Below are 22934 nucleotides of genomic sequence, written 5' to 3' on the forward strand. Positions count from 1 at the left end.
TTGAGAGGTTTCACTGAGAGGTTTCATAGAAAACTGAATTAAAATAACATGGAAACTGTGAATCGTTTATTTAACTGTTTGATGAAAATAAATTGTACTGTCTTATAATACCTCTCTCTGAGTATCTTTCATTTAGTCAGTTCACTAGTCTATACTCTAAGTTATAGTTTTTAAAAACGTCTCTATTTATTTGAACAGGTTTGTGATCCTAGTGTCTTTAATGCCTCCACGCCGTCGTTAAAACCTGTCGACGAGAAAATTATAGTTATTACTGTGTCAAGTCTGCAGTAAATTGAGAACTTTTCGGGGAAAAAAAAACGACAACAACAATTCCCAGCAAGCTTTGCAAGAGGCAGCATAAAAAGCTGTGACGCATTAATGCTGCGACTCGTGGCTAGCATTTCGTTGTATGAACGAAGGGCTCCCTAGCAAGGTTCCCAAACAAACTCTCCAAGCACACATTTTGACAATTGCTTGATATTTTTCGGCTTTCTCGTCACTTGGCTTACACGAGAGACAACGCACCGAGGTACGTATATCCAAACTTGGCACGCTATCTAGCCTCAAGCCAGTCAGTTTGCGCGTGAGCTAACATAACTAGCTGAGTTTAATTCAAATAGATAGAGCACATACGACTTGTACTTTTGCTGCGTGTGAATCGACTAAATTAATGTTACCTCCACGCATTCATTCAGAAGTCCGTTTGAAATATTAAATTCATTTTCCTGCTCTGAGCTCCAAAACCCACATGGAACTCTATGTGAAGGACTCTATCCACAGTCTTTTGATTAGCTACTGAATTGACCACAATGATGTTCGTTTATGTAACCTCAAGCACGTTTGATTTAATGTGCATTACATTTAACACGTGTAAATATGCGATTAGTGTGTTTATTCATCACAATTCCATTCCCTAAATACAATAATACACATTAATACATGACGATCGTTAAACCTGACAATGAAAAAAAAAAGTGACGGGTTTTTTTGCCTGATCAGATGTCTTTGGCCGACGAGCTGCTGGCAGATCTGGAGGAGGCCGGAGATGAAGGGGAGGACGGGCTGTATCCTGGGGAGGAAGGAGGAGAGAGTGATGGAGAGGCTGGAGGACAGAGGGAAGGAGGCGGGGGGTTGGAAGATATACCTGAAGAGATGGAGGTGGACTATAGTGGAGCAGAGAGCATCACCTCCATAGCGAAACTGCGACACAGCAAACCTGTGAGTAAACTGGTTTCCTCTCTCTCTCTCACTCTGTCTCTCTCTCTCTCACTCTGTCTCTCTCTCTTTCACCCTGTCTCTTTTTATCATCTCAATGTGTTACTTTTTCTCTGTATCTCTCAGTTCCATCTGTTTTGTCTTTGTCTCAGTCAGCTGGTCCTCTCTGCTCCAATTTCTCTCTCTCTCTGTCTCTCTCTCTCTGCTCCCATTTCTCTCTCTCTCTCTCTGTCTCTCTCTCTCTGCTGCCATTTCTCTCTCTCTCTTTTTCTCTCTGTCTCTCTCTCTTGTCTTCCTTGACACGATCCTCTGATTTCAACTTTAAGCTGATCATTATCATATTAATGTACTGCTGTCAGAAGTCCATATATTCAGTGTCTGACATGTTGCTTGAAGTGAATTCGTTTCTCTCTCCCTCCCTTCTCTCTTTCTGGCTTGCAGTTTTCAGATATCATGGACAAAATTTCCGAGTACGTAGGGAATCAGCGCAAAACCTCAGAGGGTGAGTGCAGACCTCCCCTTAACCCCCACCCGTCAAGCTGGTCTTAACTCGTCCTGCTCTTCTTTTGATATGAGCCTCGCGCCAATTGCCATGGCCCGTGAAATCATCAGTACCATTCAGCAGTGACTGACCCACACAGAACAGGCAATAAGAGGGTTTTCCCCTCTACACATAATTCACTGTTATGGCTAAACAGCATTAGCATATATATATATATATATATAATGTTACATGCATTTTCTCATAGACTGGAACAGACTTGTGTACGTACAGATTCATTGCTGTTGCTGTCCATTGCTTTTAACTGATGCAGTTTGATAAAGAGATCATCATGAATGGACTGATTGATTGATTGATTGATTGAATAGTCTCTTTGTCTTTTTTTTTTCTTTTCTCTCGTCAGTGTCTGGTCCAGTGGAAGCAGATCCAGAGTACAAACTCATCGTTGCCGCCAACAACCTGACAGTGGAGATTGACAACGAGCTAAGTGAGTCACAGAACATACTAGTCCTCTGTCAACACAGTGGAGACTTGGAAATAATATTGATTATACGATGATTATTGATGATATTGTAGTCCAGCCATACCTGGTAAGAGTGACATTTATGTCTGACGGACATCAGTTTCTCTTCTCTTTATTTATTTATTTATTTAAACCGGTTCAAGCCTGAGTTACATCATTTTTTTAATGTATTATGGTCATTATAAAGCTGGACAGTAAGGAAAATGTTTCAAACTTTTTTTCGTTATGCTAATTCTGTTCTCTGCCTTGAACCTTTCGCCCAGACATCATTCATAAGTTTGTCCGAGACAAGTATTCCAAGAGATTCCCGGAACTGGAATCCCTGGTCCCGAACGCCTTGGACTATATCAGGACGGTGAAGGTAAGTGGGGGGAAAAACACAGATTGTCTAAACCCATAAGAGACACACTACAGGTCAAGGTTCCTCAGTTGAAGGGCTGAATGATCATAATCAATCGTGTCGTAATATGCGTATCCATGCACAGGAGCTGGGAAACAATCTGGACAAATGCAAGAGCAACGAGACCCTGCAGCAGATCCTGACCAACGCCAGTATCATGGTCGTCAGCGTCACGGCATCCACCACACAAGGGTGAGGCTCCCCACTGCACCCCTCAAACCCAGAAGAACAGAGTGAGAGAACAGGCAGCGATGTCATAAAGGGAGCCACGGAATCTTCTGAAATTTAGAATCTTCTAAATCATTCCGGTTCTAAGTAGAATGTTTAGTTTCACTGGACGCTTTGGCTCTTACTGCAATAGACACTCACTTCAAATTTCCTTCAGTGTCCTTTCCTACATTTATCATATTTTGATGATTATTCTCCTTCTACTGAAGAGTAGGCAGAATGATAGTCAGTCAGTCGGTTGGAATTTAATATCTGGAAATGTGGTCAAACTTTCTTGCTGTACAGCTATCTGAATGTGCCTTTGAAATGTCTAGGTGCAGCTTGGACAAAGATAGTCCTGTGAATTTGGTTTATATTGATAGATTATTCAGCTAAATGAACGGTTGAATGATTCGTATGAAACCTGAATGAAACCTGGTTTGACATCTCCAGGACGATGCTGGGCGACGACGAGCTCCAGCGATTGGAGGAGGCGTGCGACATGGCCCTGGAACTGAACCAATCGAAGCACAAGATCTACGAGTATGTCGAATCCAGGATGTCTTTCATTGCCCCCAATCTGTCAATCATCGTAGGGGCGTCGACTGCTGCCAAAATCATGGGTGAGTCAGCACTGTGAGTGATTGCCTGCAAAATCCTCAGGCACTCATCAAACTGTCCTTTCCCCCTCTCTCTCTCTCTCTCTTTATTTTTTTCTTCATGCACGTGTTCCTCTTCAGTGCCATACTCTCTTTGTGTACTTTCTGACAGACATTCTCCTCTCTCTCTCTCTCTCTCTCTCTCTCTCTCTCTCTCTCTCTCTCTCTCTCTCTCTCTCTCTCTCTCTCTCTCTCTCTCTCAGGTATTGCGGGAGGCTTGACTAACCTGTCTAAGATGCCGGCGTGTAACCTGATGTTGTTGGGGGCCCAGAGGAGAACTCTGGCTGGTTTTAGCAGCACCTCGCTGCTCCCCCACACTGGCTTCATCTACCACTGTGACGTGGTGCAGTCTCTGCCCCCGGTCAGTGTTACCCTGAAATACACACATACACACCCACGCACACACACACACACACTTTTACCTCACTAATACATCTGCCCTGAAAGCCTGCTCAAACAGAAGATGAATCCACTGCGCGCTCTACCCTCTCAGCGTGTCCGGTTTTGTCTCACTTTCAGACAGTTTGGCGCACAGATTTTTTTTCTTTTTTTGCAGAATGGTGTTTCATGACGTCTGTCTTCCCAAGCGCTGCAGTAGAATGTTTTTTTTTTTAAAGTCAAAATCTGCACGTTTCGAATTCGAACGAACTTCAGATGCGTCCCTTGGCTGTTGCTCACATGTGTTGTCAGAGAGTAAACAAAACCTTTATTTTATTTTATCTGTTTTTATTTTAGTCCTGTCTCCTATTTATCTTGTTATATTCTGCTATTTTATTCTACGTTGTGTTTGGTGTGGGCTGACGGTGTTGTTGCGACGCTTGAATTTCCCTCGGGATTAATAAAGTATTTTGGTATTTTGTATTCATACTCGTATTCGTAAAACAACTGTGTCGAGCTTTTTGCATTTACTGTTGTATTGCATTTACTGAACGCTGTGTTTGCATGTTTTTTGTTTGTGTCTGCATTTTTGTTTGTGTTGCGGTGTGTCGCGTGCAGGACCTGAGGAGGAAGGCCGCGCGTCTGGTGGCGGCTAAGTGCACCCTGGCAGCTCGCGTCGACAGTTTCCACGAGAGCGCCGACGGCAAGGTGACCGTGACCTTGAAACCTTTTCGCAGTTTTTACGCAACGCCCACGTCCTCCTGCCCCAAGGCGCTTGCACGCGGAGCATCAGCTCACGTTTCAGCGGTTCGCCGGATGAACTTTTCACCCGGGGTTCTGCAGAAATCGGACGTTTTTTGTCATAATTACTTGCGCATTCGTTTGGGGTTCAGTAATCGCATTGGAATTCATTAACGTATTGTATTTAATTATAATATTTTGCTGTTTACTGATTAATTCGGTAATCAAATTGACAGGTCATTTGTTGTATTTAATTAGTACATAATCGCTAATTGGTTTAGTAATCAAATTAATTTGTGATTTGTGCTGTCTGTTTTTGTTTATCGTGCATATTTGCGCGTGTGTGTGTCTGGGTGCGTGTGCGTCTGTCTGTGTGCGTCTGTCTGTGTGCGTCTGTCTGTGTGCGTCTGTGTCTTTGTCTGTGTCTTTGTCTGTGTGCGTGTCTGTGTCTTTGTCTGTGTGTGTGTCTGTGTCTTTGTCTGTGTGTGTGTGTCTGTGTGTCTTTGTCTGTGTCCGTGTGTGTAGGTGGGGTATGACCTGAAGGAGGAGATTGAGAGGAAGTTTGATAAGTGGCAGGAACCACCGCCTGTCAAACAGGTGAAGCCCCTCCCAGCTCCGCTGGACGCCCCACGAAAAAAGAGAGGAGGGAGGAGGTAACGATCTAAGAGTGTGTGTGTGTGTGTGTGAGAAAGTGAGTGAGTCAGCGAGCGAGAGAGAGAGTCACTTCTTTGTTCTTCTTTGTTCATCCTTTTATCTTTTATCTGATTTCAGATATCGTAAGATGAAGGAGCGTCTGGGATTGACCGAGATCAGAAAACATGCCAACAGAATGACCTTTGCTGAGGTCAGTCTCAATGATGGGATTTTTTTTTTTTGGTTTCTTCAATACTCAAATACAGTAGTTTTATCAGTTTATTGCTTATGCTTAAATTTAGAAAACTGCTTGTAAACAGTCACCTGATTTGCATAGCCTTGCAGTTAACCAGCTTGGTCATTATAGATTTAGACACAAATTAACACTGCAAACCACAGCGCACTCTACTGGTGTGGAGGTCAACTGCAACATTTTTTGGTGTGGCGTGGTTGTGTTTTAATGCCACCCTGTTGGACAGATTGAGGATGATGCGTATCAGGAGGACCTGGGTTTCAGTCTGGGCCAGCTGGGAAAGTCCGGCAGCGGGAGGGTCAGACAAGCGCAGGTCAACGACGCCACCAAGGCCAGGATATCCAAATCCCTACAGGTAAAGACCGCTAACAGGGCCGCTGGCCTATATACTGCAGCTGGTACACTGTGTGTGTGTGTGTGTGTGTGTGTATGTCTGGGGGGGGCAGGCACAAGAAGAAAGTAGGACAAAATATATATATATGTGTGTGTGTGTGTGTTTGTCCCAAAGACCTGTGTTCTTGTGAGTTTGATGGAGAACGGGAGAGAGCTCAGTCTGACTGAATATCTGAAGGCTGTAGAGTGTAAAGAGGAGAGGATATTTGGAGGTTGTACGTATCAGGTTTTATTAGAGCTCTCCGTCAGCCTTTCTCTCTCTCTCTCTCTCTCTCTCTCTCTCATTCTTTTCTTTCTCTCACGTTGCTTCCGTGTTTTAAATGTTATTCGTTAGAAATGATGTCATAAGGAACATAGCGCCGCACGCGGCGTAAATCATTTCGGTCTCATCTCAGTGGTCCAGCAGTTTATCATTTCTACTTATAAACATATTTTACATGTTATTAAGACACGGGGAAACATGCTTTATTATTTCTACTTATAAAGGTATTTTATATATGTTTTTTTTTTTTTAAGACTCAGTGATTAATCCAGAAAACACAAAACACAGAGATTATAAATCTCAATCTGAGCTGGATCAATACCTGCTTGACAGAGGTTAATAAATGAGTATTTTAAGTTTTCTCCAGAGCTGCTGACAAACTCTGTTTGAGTGTGTTTATGGGTGCGTGTGTGTGTGTGTGTGTGTGTGAGAGAAGGTGGGTTTGGCATTGGCTGTGCTCTGAAATGTGTGTTTGTTTTTCGGTAGCGAACGCTTCAGAAACAGAGCATGGTGTACGGGGGAAAATCCACGGTCAGAGACCGCTCGTCTGGGACCAGTTCAAGTGTCGCCTTCACTCCTCTGCAGGTAAACACACACACACACACACACACACGCCCGCGCATGTGTCTGTCTGTCTGCAGATACCACCACTGTACAAACACACACACACACACATGCATTTTCACACTCGTACATGACCAAACACACAGAGGCGACGTGGCCTTCACGCCTCTGCAAGTAAACACATATACACACAAACTCTCACACACACACGCACACACAGGCACCGACACGCGTACCTGATCTTCCACAGACACACTTACTGTACAGACACACATGCTCTCCGTTCCCACATGACAACACACACAGATGTACACGCTCGTACGGACGGCTCCGCTGCGCACACGTTTCACATTCATCACACACACTACACACACCCCCCATAAACAAACACACACACACCCCATAAACAAACATGTTCCTTTTCAACTACGGAAAAATGAAAAGGTGTATGCATACACAGCCTTATGTGTGTGATCAGTGTTCACACACTCATTCTCTCGCTCCCGCTCTCTCTCTCTCTCTCTCTGTCTCTCAGGGGTTGGAGATTGTGAATCCCCAGGCAGCAGAGAAGAAAGTGGCAGAAGCCAACCAGAAATACTTCTCCAACATGGCCGAGTTCCTCAAGGTTAAGAGGGAAGGGGAGGGGAAGATGTGAACTGGGATATCACACACACACACACACACACAGACTGTGCTCTGGCTGTAGGATTTTGTGCGTGGCAGTTTGACCTGTAAATGTCGTCCACGCCGAAGCCAACGCAGACAGAGCCGTTTTCAGAAGAGGATCCGTTCCGTCCCTGTTGCGTCTCACCCGACCTGGCGAGAAACGAACGCCCGGAGAGCAACGCCTCAAATGTACATTTGCGTTTCCTTTTCAAACCCTTCGTTATTATATGTTTTTTTTTTCTATTAGAATTTGAGACGTCTGATTTCTGATTTTAATAAATACTTTAAAAAGAACACATTCTTTGTCGTTTGTGACCAAGAACTTCATTCAGTGACGGGAAAGGCTTTCATCTATTAAACGTGTCGGTTGTCTTTGACAGTCGCATGCTCTGATCCGTGAATTACATGCCTAAGCCCAAAGGTAACAGCCAACAAACCACAGCAGGAGGTCTAGGATATTTCATTAAATTTCTAGAATGTTCCAATCAGACTTTTAGACTTTACTTGCGTGACTTGGCTTAATGTCTTCATCGCGAGCGGATGAGGAAAAAGAAAAAAAGAAGACCACATTAAAAATGTTTCACAAAAGTAGTTTATTGAAATTTTACAATCCTCTTTGTTTTTTTTTGTTTTTCTCTCAACCTTTACTAAACGGCGAGTCCCATGCTGTCTTTTCAGAAAGTCAAGGATGAGAAATGAGTCTGTACATCTTTTTTTTTTTTTTCCTTTTTTTTTTTTTTTGGAGAGAAATTCACAATATCAGACACCAGCTGCCATTTTTATCAGTCTTTTCTTTTTTTTTAGCCAAAAAATAATTTCTTTTTTTTTTTTTTCCTTTTTTTTAAATTCCGGTCACATTTATTACGTGCCTAACTTTCTTGTTGGTTCGAGTACACTGTTAACTTTCCCTCCAAAAAAGGAGAATAAAATGAAAAAAAAAAATAATAATAATAATTTTCACGTGGGGGAGACTTTTAAACTAGCAAGGATGTCTGACAAGGCATTACCAACGTGGACCAAAGGGGGGGAACAAACAGATTCTACGATGAACAGAAAATGAGTGAAAATCTATGAAATGAGTGGATCTTCTTTAACAGATGCGAAGAAAATAAAAATGGAAGGGGGGGGGGGGGGTTTGTTTGTTTGTTTGTTTACATGTTCTAAAACTTCCACACAACAAAAATATTTAGCCACAAACAACCTAAACGACTTCACTGTCTGTGAGAGAAAAAAAAAAGATAGAACTTTTTTTTTTTTAAACTGCTTATTCTTTTTGTATGTCATTCGTAATGTTCGCGTCGTATGAGACAGGTGACGTTAAGATTTTTTTTTTTTTTTTAATTCATGCTATTTTAAACAAACACAGAATCAGACGGAGTTTGCCTGGTGGACCATGTCGACATTTTAGCTGGCAGATGCATGGTGGATGCTACTAAACCATACCTTTTTTATTTTTTTTTTATCATTTCTTCCGATGGCGCCTCTTTTCGCGGAGACTTAAACTGCGTCTTTCGATAATGGTTCAGACAGGGAGGTCGAGAGGAATTCAATTGCATAGCAATTTAATCATCATTCTGTTCTCTCTCTCTCTCTTACTGCAGAGTCTCCAAACTCTCAGACGGCGATTATACTGAATAAACCTGGGAGAAAAAAAAAATAAACGGTTTTCGTTTGGAACCACACTTCTCCATTAGGGGCTATGTTCAAATATGTATGTTTTGTAACTCCCTAAACCCAATCTTTCATTCAGTGTTTGCTTGGTTAGATGGCAAAGCAAGGGGGATTTTTTTATTGACAAGGGAAAAAAAAAAAAATAAAATAAAAGATATAACGTGAGAAAGACTCAACAGCAAAAGGAGGTTCAAATGTTTGCTTGTAAACAGGCACATGGCCCCTCCCACACTTATCTCTCTCTCTCTCTCTTTGTTTGTTTTTGTTGTTGTTGTTGTTTTTTTAAAGAAAAACGCCTACATCACATCCAACTAACAACCACGACATGGAGTTGAAACTCGGAATGTCAACAGCAGCACGTTCACTGTCGTAGCAATTTCTCTCTCTTTCTCTTCTCTTTTTCTCTCGCCCTCTATCCCTCCCTCCCTTCGTCCGTCCGTCCGTCGGTCGGTCCGTCCGTGGGTCACTGCAGGTCACGGTCTTCCAGGTATCTGTACTCAAACGTGAATCCTTCCTTCTTTCTCTGGCCCCACTTTTCGTAGTCGAAGTAAATGTACGTGCCCTGGATAGACGGGAGTTACAGAAAAAAAAAAAAAAAGCACATTATTTCAAGAGAGGGAAAAAAAAGGGAAAAAACTCTTTTCATCGATCAGATCAAAATGAATAGAAACGTGATCATCTTCATTTCCATCAAAATTAGAATAACGCCGCCCACCCCCCCACCCCCCCCCCCGTTCCCGAGCCTGCGTTAAGGAAACGCTCCGCACGAACCGCCGTGACGTGACTTCCGAAACGCCCGGTGTTGATTTGTTTAGTTTGTTTGTTTGTTTAGTTTCGTTTTTACCTGTTCAAACTCATCAGTGATGGTTTTGGGCTCTTCGTGCCTCTGAAACCACATCATGTACTTGGTGTGGAACCTCCAGGACTGCTTCTTCAGAGCCTTCGCCGACAGATACTGAGCCTTGGTGCCCTGAGAGTGTGTGCGCGTGTGTGTGTGTGTGTGTGTGTGTGTGTGAGTAAGAGAGAGAGAGAGAGAGAGAGAGAGAAGGGGAGGAAGGTTGGAGATACAGCAGCGTGTGAGAGGTACAATCAAAGTGTTTAAGGCAAAAAAAACAGTTTTGCGAGAGGCCACTGGGCCACTGAGTGCAAGGTCGTCTGTACTGAAAAATGCGTGACTTTACTTTTTTACATTTCATTCATTCCTTCATTCATTCCTTCATTCATTCATTCATTCATTCGTTCATTTTTTAAGCCACTTATCCCAGTTAGTGTGTTTTTTTCAGTATTTGTAAAATAACTGAATTAACAAATAGATTCGTGCAGAATAAAGAAAATATGTGAAACGCGGCCATTCCGGCGAGATCCACAGGACAACACACACACACACACACCTCCAGGTAGTAGAAGATGAAGAAGAGTGTTTCAGTGGACAGTCTCTGGTAGAACTCGATAGAGTCTGAGTGATGAGGTGGCACCTGGTGATGGAAGGGAAGAGTGGGACACGGGTTCCTCATGAGGTACTGCCTGTAAAACACACACACACAGAGAGACAGACAGACAGAGAGACAGACAGACAGAGAGACAGACAGACAGACAGACAGAGAGAGAGACAGAGAAGGGGAAACTTTAATACACGGTTAGGCTGGACGGTTCTGGACTCCAGACGAGTCCAACAGAGCTGGTACTTGTGTATAATCCTTGTGTGTGAGGTGGTGATGTTCTCTGAAGAGTCGTGTGTCTGCGTGTGATTCTCAGAGACAGGTGGGTCACAGACTGTGCGCCTGCACAGCGTAGGCTTAATGTGGGTATACCTTATACAGTGAGCAACCAGTGTGGCTCCAAGGCAGGGGTTTCTAATAACATGCATGGGGTGAGAGTGAGTGTGTGTGTGTGTGTGTTTATAGCTGATTCTCTCAGAGTCAGACGGGTGGGGGGTGTGAGTGTGTGAGTATGTGTGTGTATGTGTATGTGTGTGTGTGTATGCGTTTATACCTGATTCTCTCGGAGTCAGACGGGTGGGGCATGTGTGTCCAGGCGGACTCCTGCATGGCTTGTTGGTACAGCTGGTCTTTGGACAGGGGCACTGGGCCCAGAGGACACACGCCCAGCGAGGGGGGCAGGTTGACCTCCGACACCGTCGGCTGGGGGGCAGCAGGTGGTCCAGGGGGGGCGGAGCCACCCGTAAACAGATCTGAGCAACAGAGACGATGGTCCAGTGAGTAAAACGCTCATACAGAGACACTCAATGCAGTACATTACTATAGTATACAACATTATTAACATGATCCTCTTTCGGTCATTTCAAATACAGTGTAACTTATTCAAGTAAAGACAGACATTTCTGCAGACTGTTGGAACGGTGTACAGTTTTGTAGTTAAGCGTAGTATTCATAAATGAACACAGCAAATTCTCTTCAATCGCTCCTACAATCCACTGGACAACAAATCTGTCCCTATGGGAGGTTCCCAATGTGTAGTGTGGTGTAGTGTGCGGTAGTGTCGGATGATGTGTGTAGCTGTGATGTGTATATATATATGTGTGTGTGTGTCTGGGGAGGAGGTGTGTAGTGTGGTGTAAATGTGTTGTTATATACCACGTTCGGGTATGTGTAGTCTGTAATCGTGTTGGATGTGTCGGGTTGTTGTATTATGTGGATGTGTTATATATATATATATATATATATATATATACACATACATACATACACACACACATATGTGTGTGTGTGTGTGTGTGTGTTGTGTGGTGTGTAGCTGTGTTGTAGATGTATGTGTGTGTGTTGTGTAGTGTGAATGTAGTGTTATATACCACGTTCGGGTACATAGTGTGTAATTTTGTTGGATGTGTTGTGTGGTGCAGTGTGTAGCTGTGTTGTGTATATATATATATATATGTGTGTGTGTGTGTGTGTGTGTGTGTGTGTTGTGTGGTGTGTAGCTGTGTTGTAGATGTATATGTGTGTATTGTGAATGCAGTGTTATATACCATGTTCGGGTATATAGCGTGTAGTGTGTAATTTTGTTGGATTTGTTGTGTGGTGCAGTGTGTAGCTGTGTTGTGTATATATATGTGTATATATATATATATATATATATATGTGTGTGTGTGTGTGTGTGTGTGTATGTGTATGTGTGTGTGTGTGTGTGTGTGTGTGTGTGTGTGTATGCTGTGTGGTGTGGTGTGAATGTAGTGTTATATACCACGTTCGGTTATGTGCAGGGAAGAGAGTTCTCCTTCCAGACCTGAGCCCAGAGCTGCTCTCTCCGCCATCGCTTTCAGAGAACTCAACGGCTCCGGAGCCTGACAGAAAACACAACACACAGAGATTATAAATCTCAATCTGAGCGGGATTAAACCAATCTGCTAATCTCGGCTGAGCCATTCTGTGTGGACGTGAACAGAATGGAGACTCTAATTCTAGAACCTTAAGTCTAGAAAACACTGAATTTCAGAACAGCAGTGAACTGAATTCTATATAACGCTGAATCGAATTCAGTAGAATCACCAACTGAATTCACAAAGACAGCGAACTCAGTTCAGTGCAGTGGGGACTGGACTGAGTAAAAACACACAGATCATTTGAACAGATCACCTCCTTTCCCTCACCTTGATTGCCTCAGCACTAGATGTGTAGGAGTGCGGGCCATTGAGCAGACTCCCTCCACCGGGGGCGCTGTCCGGAAACGAGGGCGATGGTGAGGACGGAGGAAGAGTGATGGAGCTCAGCAGACTGGGACCATTATCCAAACTACAGTGAGTACGTGTGAGAGAGAGAGTGGAGTGAGAGAGACAGAGACAGTAGCAGGGGGTAGCAGGAGACAGTCAATTTTTTCATTTTTTTTTTTTTATAAATTAAGACTCGCGCAAGAGTTTCTCGTATACAGGCAAGAACGGATTTAGGTCAACGTTGAAAATATATCACTAGACAATGGCATCTTTTTTTTAAATATCCCGAGAAAATGAAATAGACAACAAATAGAATCACAGCATTTTGGTTGAGTGATTGCTGAAAATCTTGTGCAGAGTGCATATTTACGTTTGATTGGTCGATGAGCTTGAGGAGGAGGGCTGGCTGTTTTGCGATTGGCTGGCGCTGCTGAGGGAGGAGTCTGATGAGTTGTCTGCCACAACTGCGCTGTAACCTGGAGTAAAGCGGGCAGACGTATATATATATGCAAATGAACTCATGAGAGGAAAATGAGAGAGGAACAAATATGAACCATCACAACAACAAGTTAAAAAAACAAAACAAACAAACAAACGAGAAAAAAAAAACAACAGATACTCACTTGTGCCTCCGTTCTGTTTGAGTCCGCTGGGAGGCCGCGCCGGCGCTACGTTCCCGCCCACGCCGCCAGCTGCTCCGCCCGTCCCCGCGCTGCCTCCGTTCCCGCCCATCAACCCTACTGCGGTTCCGCCTCCGGGGGCGGTGCCTACGGGGCTCATGGGAACCTGTCCGGAGCCTTGCAGCGGGGTCTGTCCGGGCACCAGTCCCAGAATCCCCCCGCTGATGGTACCGTGGACGGGGCTGTTTACCAGCAATCCCAGTCCGGCCCCGGTGCCGTTACTGGTGGCCACCGAGTTCGTCCCTGCTACACCTCCTCCTCCTCCTCCTCCACCTCCTCCGGACGTCAGGACGCTGCTGCTGGAGCCGCTGTTCCCCACCGGGCCACCGGGGGCGCTGCCGACCGCGCCGGCGGCCGCGGCCTGGGCGTACGGGGCGGGCGTGGAGCCCGACAGGATGCCCGCCATGGTGCCGAGCGAGCCGGGCATCCCCGAGAGCCCCAGCCCGCCGGGCATCTGGGAGGTGCTGCTGCTGCTGACAGTCACCCCGGCCTTTCCCAGACCCAGACCCAAACCCAGCCCCAGTCCCGAACCGGAGCCGGGGCCCGCGGAAGCCTGGGACTGGGAGCCGGGCGCGGCCGTCCCGGGCGCGGCCGAGCCGGGCAGGGAGGAGGACGGGGCCGCGGGCGCGGGGAGAGAGGGGTGACTGGGCGGGCTGGGGGTGCTGTTGGAAGGGGCGGAGCCGGACGAGGAGGAGAGTTTGGATTGGGCGTGCTGGGACTGAGGCGGGTGCTGCTGCACGGCGCTGCTGAAGCTCCCGAGGAGGCTGCTCCCGCCGCCGGAGACGGCCACCGCCGGCGCGCCTCCGCCCACCACCGTCGCCATGGAGACCAGCGTCGAGGAGGAGGAGGACGACGACGACGACGAAGAGGACGAGGAGGAGGAAGAGGATGAAGAGGGCCCGGAGGAAGAGGAGAACGCCGAGAGAGACGGATTGCCGTTCTTAACAGGCGACTGAAAGAAAAAAGAAAAGAAAAGAAAAAAGAAAAGGCAAAAGGAGAGAAATGTGAGAGGAGATCAGCGCTGACGGTACAACTTTGATTAGGTCAGACAAAATACTTTTAATTATTTTATGCTCGTACACTCACAGATACCTGCTGTTTCATTTACGCTGCTGATAAATAAAACCCCGATGGAAATGTAATATTAACAGAGTCAGTCTGGGGGTGACTTTATCGGTCTGAATGAATGACACTCACAGGCTGGTCACTATCATAAATACACCAGAGCTCTCCCATCACTTACTACACGAACGCAGCTGTGTGATACAGAGCGAACACTGACGTCTCTGTTAAACTGCAGTCACGAGCTGTCGTTACAGGTTATGACGGGCGTCATGAGCTGTCGTTACAGGTTATGACGCACGGCACAAAGCATTCACTGCTGCTCAGGTCTTCAGACTCATTATTCAAGTTTTAAGCAACCTCCAGTTGAGGAGGCTACTGAGGGTTCACTTGTAGCAAAGCCATGTCATCTTTATGGGATAAGGTCTCCAGTGACCTTTCCCCCTGCCTTTCTTATTGATCGTTTTTATGGACGGCGACGTCAGTGGAGGAGACGCAGAGGGAAGAGTTTACCTGGCTGACTTCACTGTCCGTGGAGCGACCTCTCTTCTTGTCTTCTTCTGAGTTCTCCTGAACCAAACACACGTTCCGCGCACACACACACACACACACGCACGCACGTACAGATGCAGAGACATGAACTTAGCGACACCGTGGAAACTCGTTGACTGATCTGAATGCAAATCTTTTTTTTTTTTTTTTTTTACCCTCTGTATGTTTCTAAATGATTGATCCATGTGCAATGTACCACATTATCTCACATCAAAAGAGACATCAACAGTATTGTCTTAATGAGAAAGAACAGGCGAGGAAGAGGAGAGAGCAAGAGAGAGAGAGAGAGAGAGAGAGAGAGAGAGAGGGAAAAGAGAGAGCAAGAGAGAAAAGAGAGAGAGAGAGAGAGAGAGAAAGAAAGAGAGAGAGAGAGAGACTAGAGGACAAACAGGGAGCCATGGTAGTTGGTACACGATGCCATTTAGCATAATTTGAGACAGGCAGACACAGACAGAGACAGAGACAGAGAGGAGATAAAGAGAGGAACATACCGTGGTTCCCGTAGCAGGAGACGGAGGGATGGGAGAGGAGGAGGTGGTGGAGGTGGGGGTACTGCTGGACTGCAGAAACATTTCATCCTCAATATGACCCTGGGGAGAAGTGGCCATCAACGACGGAGCTAAAAAGAGAGAGAGAGAGAGAGAGAGATGAATTCTTCGCCATCTTGGTGAGGCAAATGTTCAATAATTTAAAGACAAAAAGTGAATCTTCATCATAATAAGATTTAGCAAAAAAAATTTCATTTCTAAAATTGCATCTTGCAAAACAAGAAATGCACTTAGGCCTCAAAATGTAAAAAAAAAACAAAACAAAAAACTTCCAAACCAGGTAAAAAGAAACGCCCTGTCGACGCCACGACACACACACACACACACACACACACACACACAGAAGCCCCTTTCAGACTTGCGCTGCGACCCTAAATTTATCTAAACTCCACCCAGAGGAGCTGTATGTGAGAACGCAAATGTCCGAATCAGTTGGGTCGGACATTAAACCGACTTTACTCTGCCAGCTCCCTCGTACAAAAGTTCGTGTAATATCCGACGGAGCGCGAGTGCGAATAGAGTAGGTCACCGTCCAGAGAATTCACAGCGAGCGAGTGGGCATGTCGATGCCGTTTCTAACGCGCGACTGGTGCGAAACCAGAAGAATACAGACGCCCGGGGGTGAAGAAGAAGGGTCATTTCCACGAGCACGCCGGCGAAAATGTCTGACGGGAGAGAGACGACGAGATTCGGGAACTTCTGTCGGCGAGGGCCGACGGCGAACTCGTCTGACGAAAGCCAGTAGCCTCGTCTGCCATCCTCGACGTGCTGTGAACAAAACGCCGCGATTTCTGCAGCGTACTTTTTGCGTCACGTCCTGCCTCCTGTACGCTCTACCCGGGTGCCACCTCTCGCCTGAACCAAAGGGAGTATTTCCAGTAGGCGAGAACGCCGTCTGACACAGACAGTTACGCGCTACATGTGTGAAAGGGCAACTTCGGGCAACGTCCGAACCCGATTCTGCAGACACAGTCCGTAGTTCGTATGTAAAAACAGCTTGACACACATATAAACACGCACGCGCACACGCACACTTACGAATGTCCTCCAGGTCCAAGTCGTCATAGAGAAATTCGTTCTCCTCGAAGTCGGGGTCCTGCGAGGAATCGATGTAATATTCCACGTCGTCTTTGATCTTGTGAATGGCTTCTACCTGCACCGAATCGTTGTCCAGCATCCTCAGTATGGTCTCTAGCATGCGGATGTGGTATCGATGCCTCTCGATCAACCTCTTCAGCTCCTCAATTCGGTCCTGCTTCTGCAGGCGACAAAAAACCCCAAACAAAACAGGAAAACAAATGAGATTTCCAGGTGTAACTGAAACGCTTAGTGGAAATATTAGAAATATATAAACAAATGTAAATAATATGCATTTGGTTATACGAGTTAAATGTGAAAATGTGGGAGTGTGAAAAAGGGGAGTGGATAGCAAACAGAAGGAGAGAGACTGACCTCCTTGTCTCCCTTCTTCTTGCGTGTCTGAACAGAAAGCGACTCCACTTCGCTTTCTAGCTGCTCCACCTGCATGTTTAGGGTGTCTATTGTATTCTGTGTGTGTGAGAGAGAGAGAGGGAGAGAGAGAGAGAGAGAGAGAGTGATCTTCCTATTCTTTGTGAATGTACATCTCCTGTATGACCAGTAAGTCTGCTGAATCCTCTGTTCTCAAACTGTAACAGGTGACATCGGATTCCATTCGCACTAACGCTCCACTCCGTCCCACGCTACACCCCGTCGCTACGACAACCCGATCTCACCCTGAACACTACTGGCCGTGATGACGAGCTGCGGTGTGTGCAGTCTGTGTGGTAAGACCTGATCCTCTCCAATGGCCCGAGTCGCCCACTGTTTTATTTATTTATTTACTTATTTATTTGTTTGTTTGTCTGTCCGGGTTAGGTTCTTTGTTACCGTGAGCCACTGTTCCGTTTCCTCTTTCTCCTTCTGAGCCGGGTCGACTTTCTGGGCCAGACCCAACCCTTCCTTAGAGTATGCTTTCGTCTTCGTCTCTCGCTCCACCACTTTAAAACGCTCCATTTGCTACGGAGAGAGAGAGAGAGAGAGAGAGAGAGAGACAGAGAGAGAGAGAGAGAGAGAGACATTCAGCAAAGGTCAGGCTAAAGTTCCCCCGTTGCGCAATTAGTTCTAACCGTGCGGTGATAATTATACTGTCATGTTTAGAACCATCAGCATATGTCGAAATCACGAAAGCCCAGTGTTGATTAGCCAGGCGTTTCCCCAATCCTGCCTCTGGATACATCAACAGCTCTGCACATTTCATGTCTCTCCCTGCTCTAACACACCTGATTCAGCAAATACAGGGGTAGTTAGTTAATGAGCTGACCGCATGAATCCGGTGTGCATGAATCAGGTGTGCATGAATCAGGTGTGTTCGAACAAGGAGGCGACAAACGTGCATGGAGCCGTGGGACTCCAGAGAGAGAGAGGGGGGACGCGAAAACATTGCATCAGTGCATGTCCTGCATCCCGGCTTCATCGCCGCGAGTTACTTGGCCGTTACTTGACCAGCAGACGATTTCGCTCACGTTTCGAAAACCATTAAATAGAAGCATTTGGGGTTTTTTTTTTGGTTTTTGGTTTTTGCTTCATGCCTCGAAACTAATCCATCTTTGAAGTCATTCCAAAGTACATTCCTCAGATGAATACGACTGGACAGAAACTGCAGTGAAACATCATTGACGAAGGTTCGTGCATTTTCGGTCAATGTCATGTGCCGGGTGGGACTGCCCGACGTTTGACAAAGACGAGGTCGAGTTTACGCGCGGTATGTTCTTGTTGCCGCCGCGGAGGGTTTCTGCTGATGTGTCGACGAGCGGAAGGGCCTTGCCGGACATGCTGTGGGCACTGCGTGGGTACGGAATTACCGTCTCGATGAGCTTGCGGTTCTCCACTAGCTGCCTCTTGTCTTTGATCTCGTTGGAAGCCACCCATGTTTTAATCTGGTCTCGTAGTCGCTGTCGGGGGGGAGAGGGGAGAGAGGAAAAGGGGGAGTCATTCAATGAGGGGACAAGACGCGAGAGAAAGACAGAGTGTGAAAGGAGGATGACAAAAAAAAAGAGAGAGAGAGAGATAAAGAAAGGAGGAGAGAGGAAGACGAAGGAGCGGTATCTCTAACCTGGAGCTTCTTAATCTCTTTCTTGAGGTCTGCTTCGTATTTCTCCTTCTGATTGGCATTCGCTGCATTGTGGAGCTAGACATCAAAGTCACTTGCGTCAGTAAATGAAACAATCCATCTACAACCATCCGCTGGATTATTTTTTTTTCCCGGCGTTCTACGCTTTTTTTTAAAACGGGATTCGTACAGCGAACCGGTACGGGTGTGAAAACGCACTTACCTTTTGCCAGATGTCTTCAAACTGCTCCACACCCTCAGCTACTTTTTTCAAACATCGGTCTATTTCACCTGTTTACATTCCCAGAGAAATTGTGCATTACAAAAAAACCCCGGAAATTTCAATACAGGTTCGTGGTTAGTGAATAATGAAGAGTTGAGTACCCCTTGCTACAAAAGATGAATGTGTGGAGGGAGGGTTCTTACCTTGAAGTTTTCTCTTGTCGGCCATGGCTTCGCTATGATACTGTCTTCATACCTTCTGTAACTGGGAACAAAATGACAACGACATACTTAACGGTAAAACACGCATAAGTGTCGTAATATTCTCTGTGTGTCTGTTCACAGTTATTTCTGATTGAGGATAAGAGATAAACAATAGCGCACTTCCGCGTGTTAGAAAACAACAGAAAATCCCTAACAAATCCCCAACACATTCGCTGGCAAGACTGGTGAGCCGTATTTGCTTAATTCGATGAAAACAAAATTGCGACTGTGGAATGACACGTTGACTATTTCTCCTTAATAAACAAACGAATATAAACTTAGTTGAAAGTTAAACTCTATGGTTAGTCGAATAAGAAAATGGTTGCATGTTTAAACAAATTTGACCGAAATTACACGCTATCTTAAAAGCCACATCACACTTTGCAATTAACCCGCTCCCGTATAACACCGTATTGATATTTCTGTAACGTTACACACTGCCAAGCAGGCAAGCTAGCACGCTAGCCAGCAAACAAGTTAGCAGATACCTCTGACATTTACAAAGCTAATTAGCTTTATGTTAGACAAAATGTGTTTACCTGCAAGCTGTTATTGTGTTGCGGTATGTTCCGCATATATTGCAAGTACCGTAAACTACACAATCTATGTAAAGAAACCTTACAATATATGGGAAACAATGTGCAATTCTACAATGCTAATGTGTTAAGAAGTGCAGGGAGCCATCCTAGCTTTCGTTGTGCTAGCTAGCTAGCTAAATGGCTATCTTTGCAGACCTGACCAAGTTATTGTCGTACTTCTGGATTTCTGTCCAACCCAGATAATATCCATTTCTTTCGATACCTTTTTAAATTGTGTATGCTGCTCGTCAGTATCTTATATTTACAGCCTGAAGAGATATCCCCGAGTATTCTTCACTTCTATTTTCAATGTTTTCTTCTCGTCTATCCCTCCAGTACAGTAGCTCAAAGATGGACGTTAAACCACACCCCCAAAGTTGGCTCCCGCCCCTAATCAAATTTCACATTTTCCATTGGTGAAAATTGCCCGTCAATCATTTTAGCTCATCCAACAAGTTCCCTCTTTCTGATTATCTCATTGGCTAAGTGTATTAGGTGAAAGGTTATATTTACGGAAAGAAATTTAAAAGATTCTTTAAGCGACAGTTGTGTTCGTCAGCAGTCACTTAACCAAAATATCCACTTGTCGTTAATTTGTGCAAATACTAAAAGTCCAGAATCGTGATGAATATGTGTTTCCTATGTTATTTTACCACGGATTATAGCAAGGATGGCTGACACCAACCAGTGACAGGGAAATGTTAGTGGGCGGTTTGAGTGGGTCTCACGCTTTATTGTCTTTGGATATTGTAGCTGTCGATCAAACAGTCGTATCCGCCCATGTCTCGAATAGACTTCCTGAACAGGCGCTCCACGAAAGAAATCAACTGTACCTCGTCGCTGGTGGAACAACAATGAGGTAAGTTAGCGTTAATAGATATGAGTTTTCTGTCTTTTTACATGATCAGAATTTGATCAATACATCTATTTAGCCGGTCTCGAACTTGATCAGGTCTGGTGCAACTAGATTAGTGTCAACGCTAAGTTTACATATCTAACAAATCACAAATTTTACCCAGTTCTTAATAAAACTTGCCTGCTAGTAACCTAGCCTGTCTGCTAAGTGACCCAACAATTAACCAGCCTTACGGGTTATGGGAACTTAATAGATGGATAGTTTCGGTACGCAGTCAGTTTTCAGTACCAGCAGTAACGTACCATATATTAACTTACGTGAGAACTATATTAACCCATTTTTCCCAAATGTACTGCGCTTGATCCACATAAGATGCAACCGCGCATCTTTAGGGCAGAAATCATAACTTGAATTTATGAAGTGAACTTGATTTATAGGTACACATATCATTTTGCCGGCTTGTTAAGTAGCAGGTTAGCTTGTGCTTGCCCGAGAACATCACTTTAGTGTTAGATAGCGAGCTAGAATCCCGAAACCCAAACACGATTTTGACATATGCGCTGTTAGTACTGGCATCAAAGTGCCAGCTAACCACCTGTCATCTCTTGCTTATAAAGACACCTAGCTAGTAACCCGTCTGTTAGTTTATGTTGAACAGTTGAAGAAACAGCCAAATGCCGCATGCTAAACAGTCGTTCAAAAATTATCTATTGCTCTAAATATCATGAACAGAGTGTTGCATAACTTGGATGCCGAGTATGATAGCGAATGAATTGCAACAAAGTCTATGCAGTTGGCGTATTACCTGTGTACAAAGGTTACCGTCGTAATACCGTTTATCTGCTGTGCTACGTTGAACTCTGGTCCAAGGCTGTTCATATATACATCTAACAGTGTAATTTCCTATTATTAAGCAGCTTTATCGGAACGAAATCCATTAACAACACTTTAGCTACCGCTGAATTAGAAACCAGTAGCAACATGTCCCCCGAACGTCTGCATAGCACAGTCTAGGTTACTTCGTTCATCAGGACGCGTGTGTAAACTTTACGGGTGTTTGAAGCACATTTAGAGCCTAATAATAAATGCACTAGGCCCGTCTGGGGTTATTGTGTGAGAGTTAGTGTCCCCGCCCAGTATTTCAAGGACAGAAGGCAACAATAGGCACGAGCTTGTATCCATTTAGTATTTCTTTCTTCTTTTTATTTTCGAGACGGACGAAGAGGTATGGCAGGTATTGATTTCGTCCCTCGTAACGGATCTGGGCAGTGAAAAAAAAATCAAAACATGATAAGAGCTGCACATCTGCGGTCAGCAACATTGATTTTCACACGTGTCGATTTTGTCAAAACTTTAGTCTCTCTCTCTCTCTCTCTCTCTCCCTCCTTCCCCTTCCCACTCTCTCTCTCTCTCCCTCTCTTTCACCCCCCCCCCCCCCCCCCCCAGCATATGTCTTGTTCACTTGCAATGAAGTGAGACTTAGAGCAGTTTTAAAACTTAACTGCGATTGTGCAGCCTTTGGTTCACTGGGTTCTTGTTATGTATTTCAGTCGATCCGCAGTTTTGGCTTCTGGCGTGTGTCTTTTTCTTTTTAATCCAAACAAACACAGCACTGAGCACGAAATTGTGTAAGAGATTATGTCTGGGGTCTGGACGTCATCCATCAAACCAACGCTGCTGCGTCCGCAGAACTGAAAGTGAATTTCAGACAGAATCGCAAAATTGCGCGTATGATGCGCAGTCATTGCGGACGGATGTCACGCGGGTGTGATTTTAGGCTCTTACCTTGATCTTAAAACCGCAGTTGACGTAATATCGGGTCAAGATTTGGTGGACTCGCAAGAATTGACCAAGAGCTAATACTTCCGCATTACTTTAAGAACAATAAAGCGCGTTAATAATTCTTCTCAGTTCTCCTAAAGTTGTGAAACGTTATACCGATCAGGATGTTCTGTGCTTATTGCTGACGCTGCTTATACTGATAATTTTCCCGTGTATCAAGATCTGCATCACTGGCAGGGGCCAAAGATTGAGCCATGTTCATTTTTGCTCTCTTGGTTTTATTAAGGTAGATCCTGTTTCCAAAAAAAAAAAAAACCCGAAATGAAAAAATAAGGTAAAAGAACTTACAAAGAGTAAAGTAGTTAACAATCACCATGAACTTGAATAAGAAGCACTGCTATGCTGGGCTCAAGTTGAAGAGACTCATAGCATGGAGCCTAAGTCCAGTGTGTCCGCACTGCCCCTCTGAGAGTGTTGTAAATTATATAGGTTTACTTTTGCACTCCAGGTTCCCCTCATGTTAAGA

The 22934-nt window shown here is 45.0% G+C and overlaps 2 protein-coding genes across 2 annotated transcripts; one reads left to right on the forward strand and one right to left on the reverse strand.

Moving 5' to 3' along the window:
• The first annotated feature begins 414 nt into the window (after positions 1-414).
• prpf31 (PRP31 pre-mRNA processing factor 31 homolog (yeast)) lies at positions 415-7626 on the forward strand. Its single transcript, XM_030784537.1, has 14 exons — positions 415-529; positions 1000-1218; positions 1657-1717; positions 2121-2204; positions 2504-2601; positions 2726-2832; positions 3301-3470; positions 3710-3867; positions 4503-4592; positions 5151-5278; positions 5397-5469; positions 5738-5866; positions 6653-6751; positions 7266-7626. The coding sequence occupies exons 2-14, from the start codon at positions 1000-1002 to the stop codon at positions 7383-7385; spliced, it is 1536 nt and encodes a 511-aa protein (XP_030640397.1). The 5' UTR covers positions 415-529; the 3' UTR covers positions 7386-7626.
• An 889-nt stretch (positions 7627-8515) lies between these two features.
• cnot3a (CCR4-NOT transcription complex, subunit 3a) lies at positions 8516-20074 on the reverse strand. Its single transcript, XM_030784770.1, has 18 exons — positions 19994-20074; positions 19133-19193; positions 18930-18997; positions 18710-18784; positions 18459-18548; positions 17485-17613; positions 17029-17124; positions 16615-16834; positions 15520-15647; positions 14990-15046; positions 13358-14366; positions 13105-13210; positions 12675-12816; positions 12269-12368; positions 11060-11258; positions 10459-10591; positions 9912-10037; positions 8516-9629 (listed from the first exon to the last, which is right to left on the reverse strand). The coding sequence occupies exons 2-18, from the start codon at positions 19155-19157 to the stop codon at positions 9531-9533; spliced, it is 2802 nt and encodes a 933-aa protein (XP_030640630.1). The 5' UTR covers positions 19158-19193; positions 19994-20074; the 3' UTR covers positions 8516-9530.
• Positions 20075-22934: the final 2860 nt, after the last annotated feature.

The sequence above is a fragment of the Chanos chanos genome, chromosome 9 (assembly GCF_902362185.1).
Source record: "Chanos chanos chromosome 9, fChaCha1.1, whole genome shotgun sequence".
In the NCBI taxonomy this organism is placed as follows: Eukaryota; Metazoa; Chordata; class Actinopteri; order Gonorynchiformes; family Chanidae; genus Chanos; species Chanos chanos.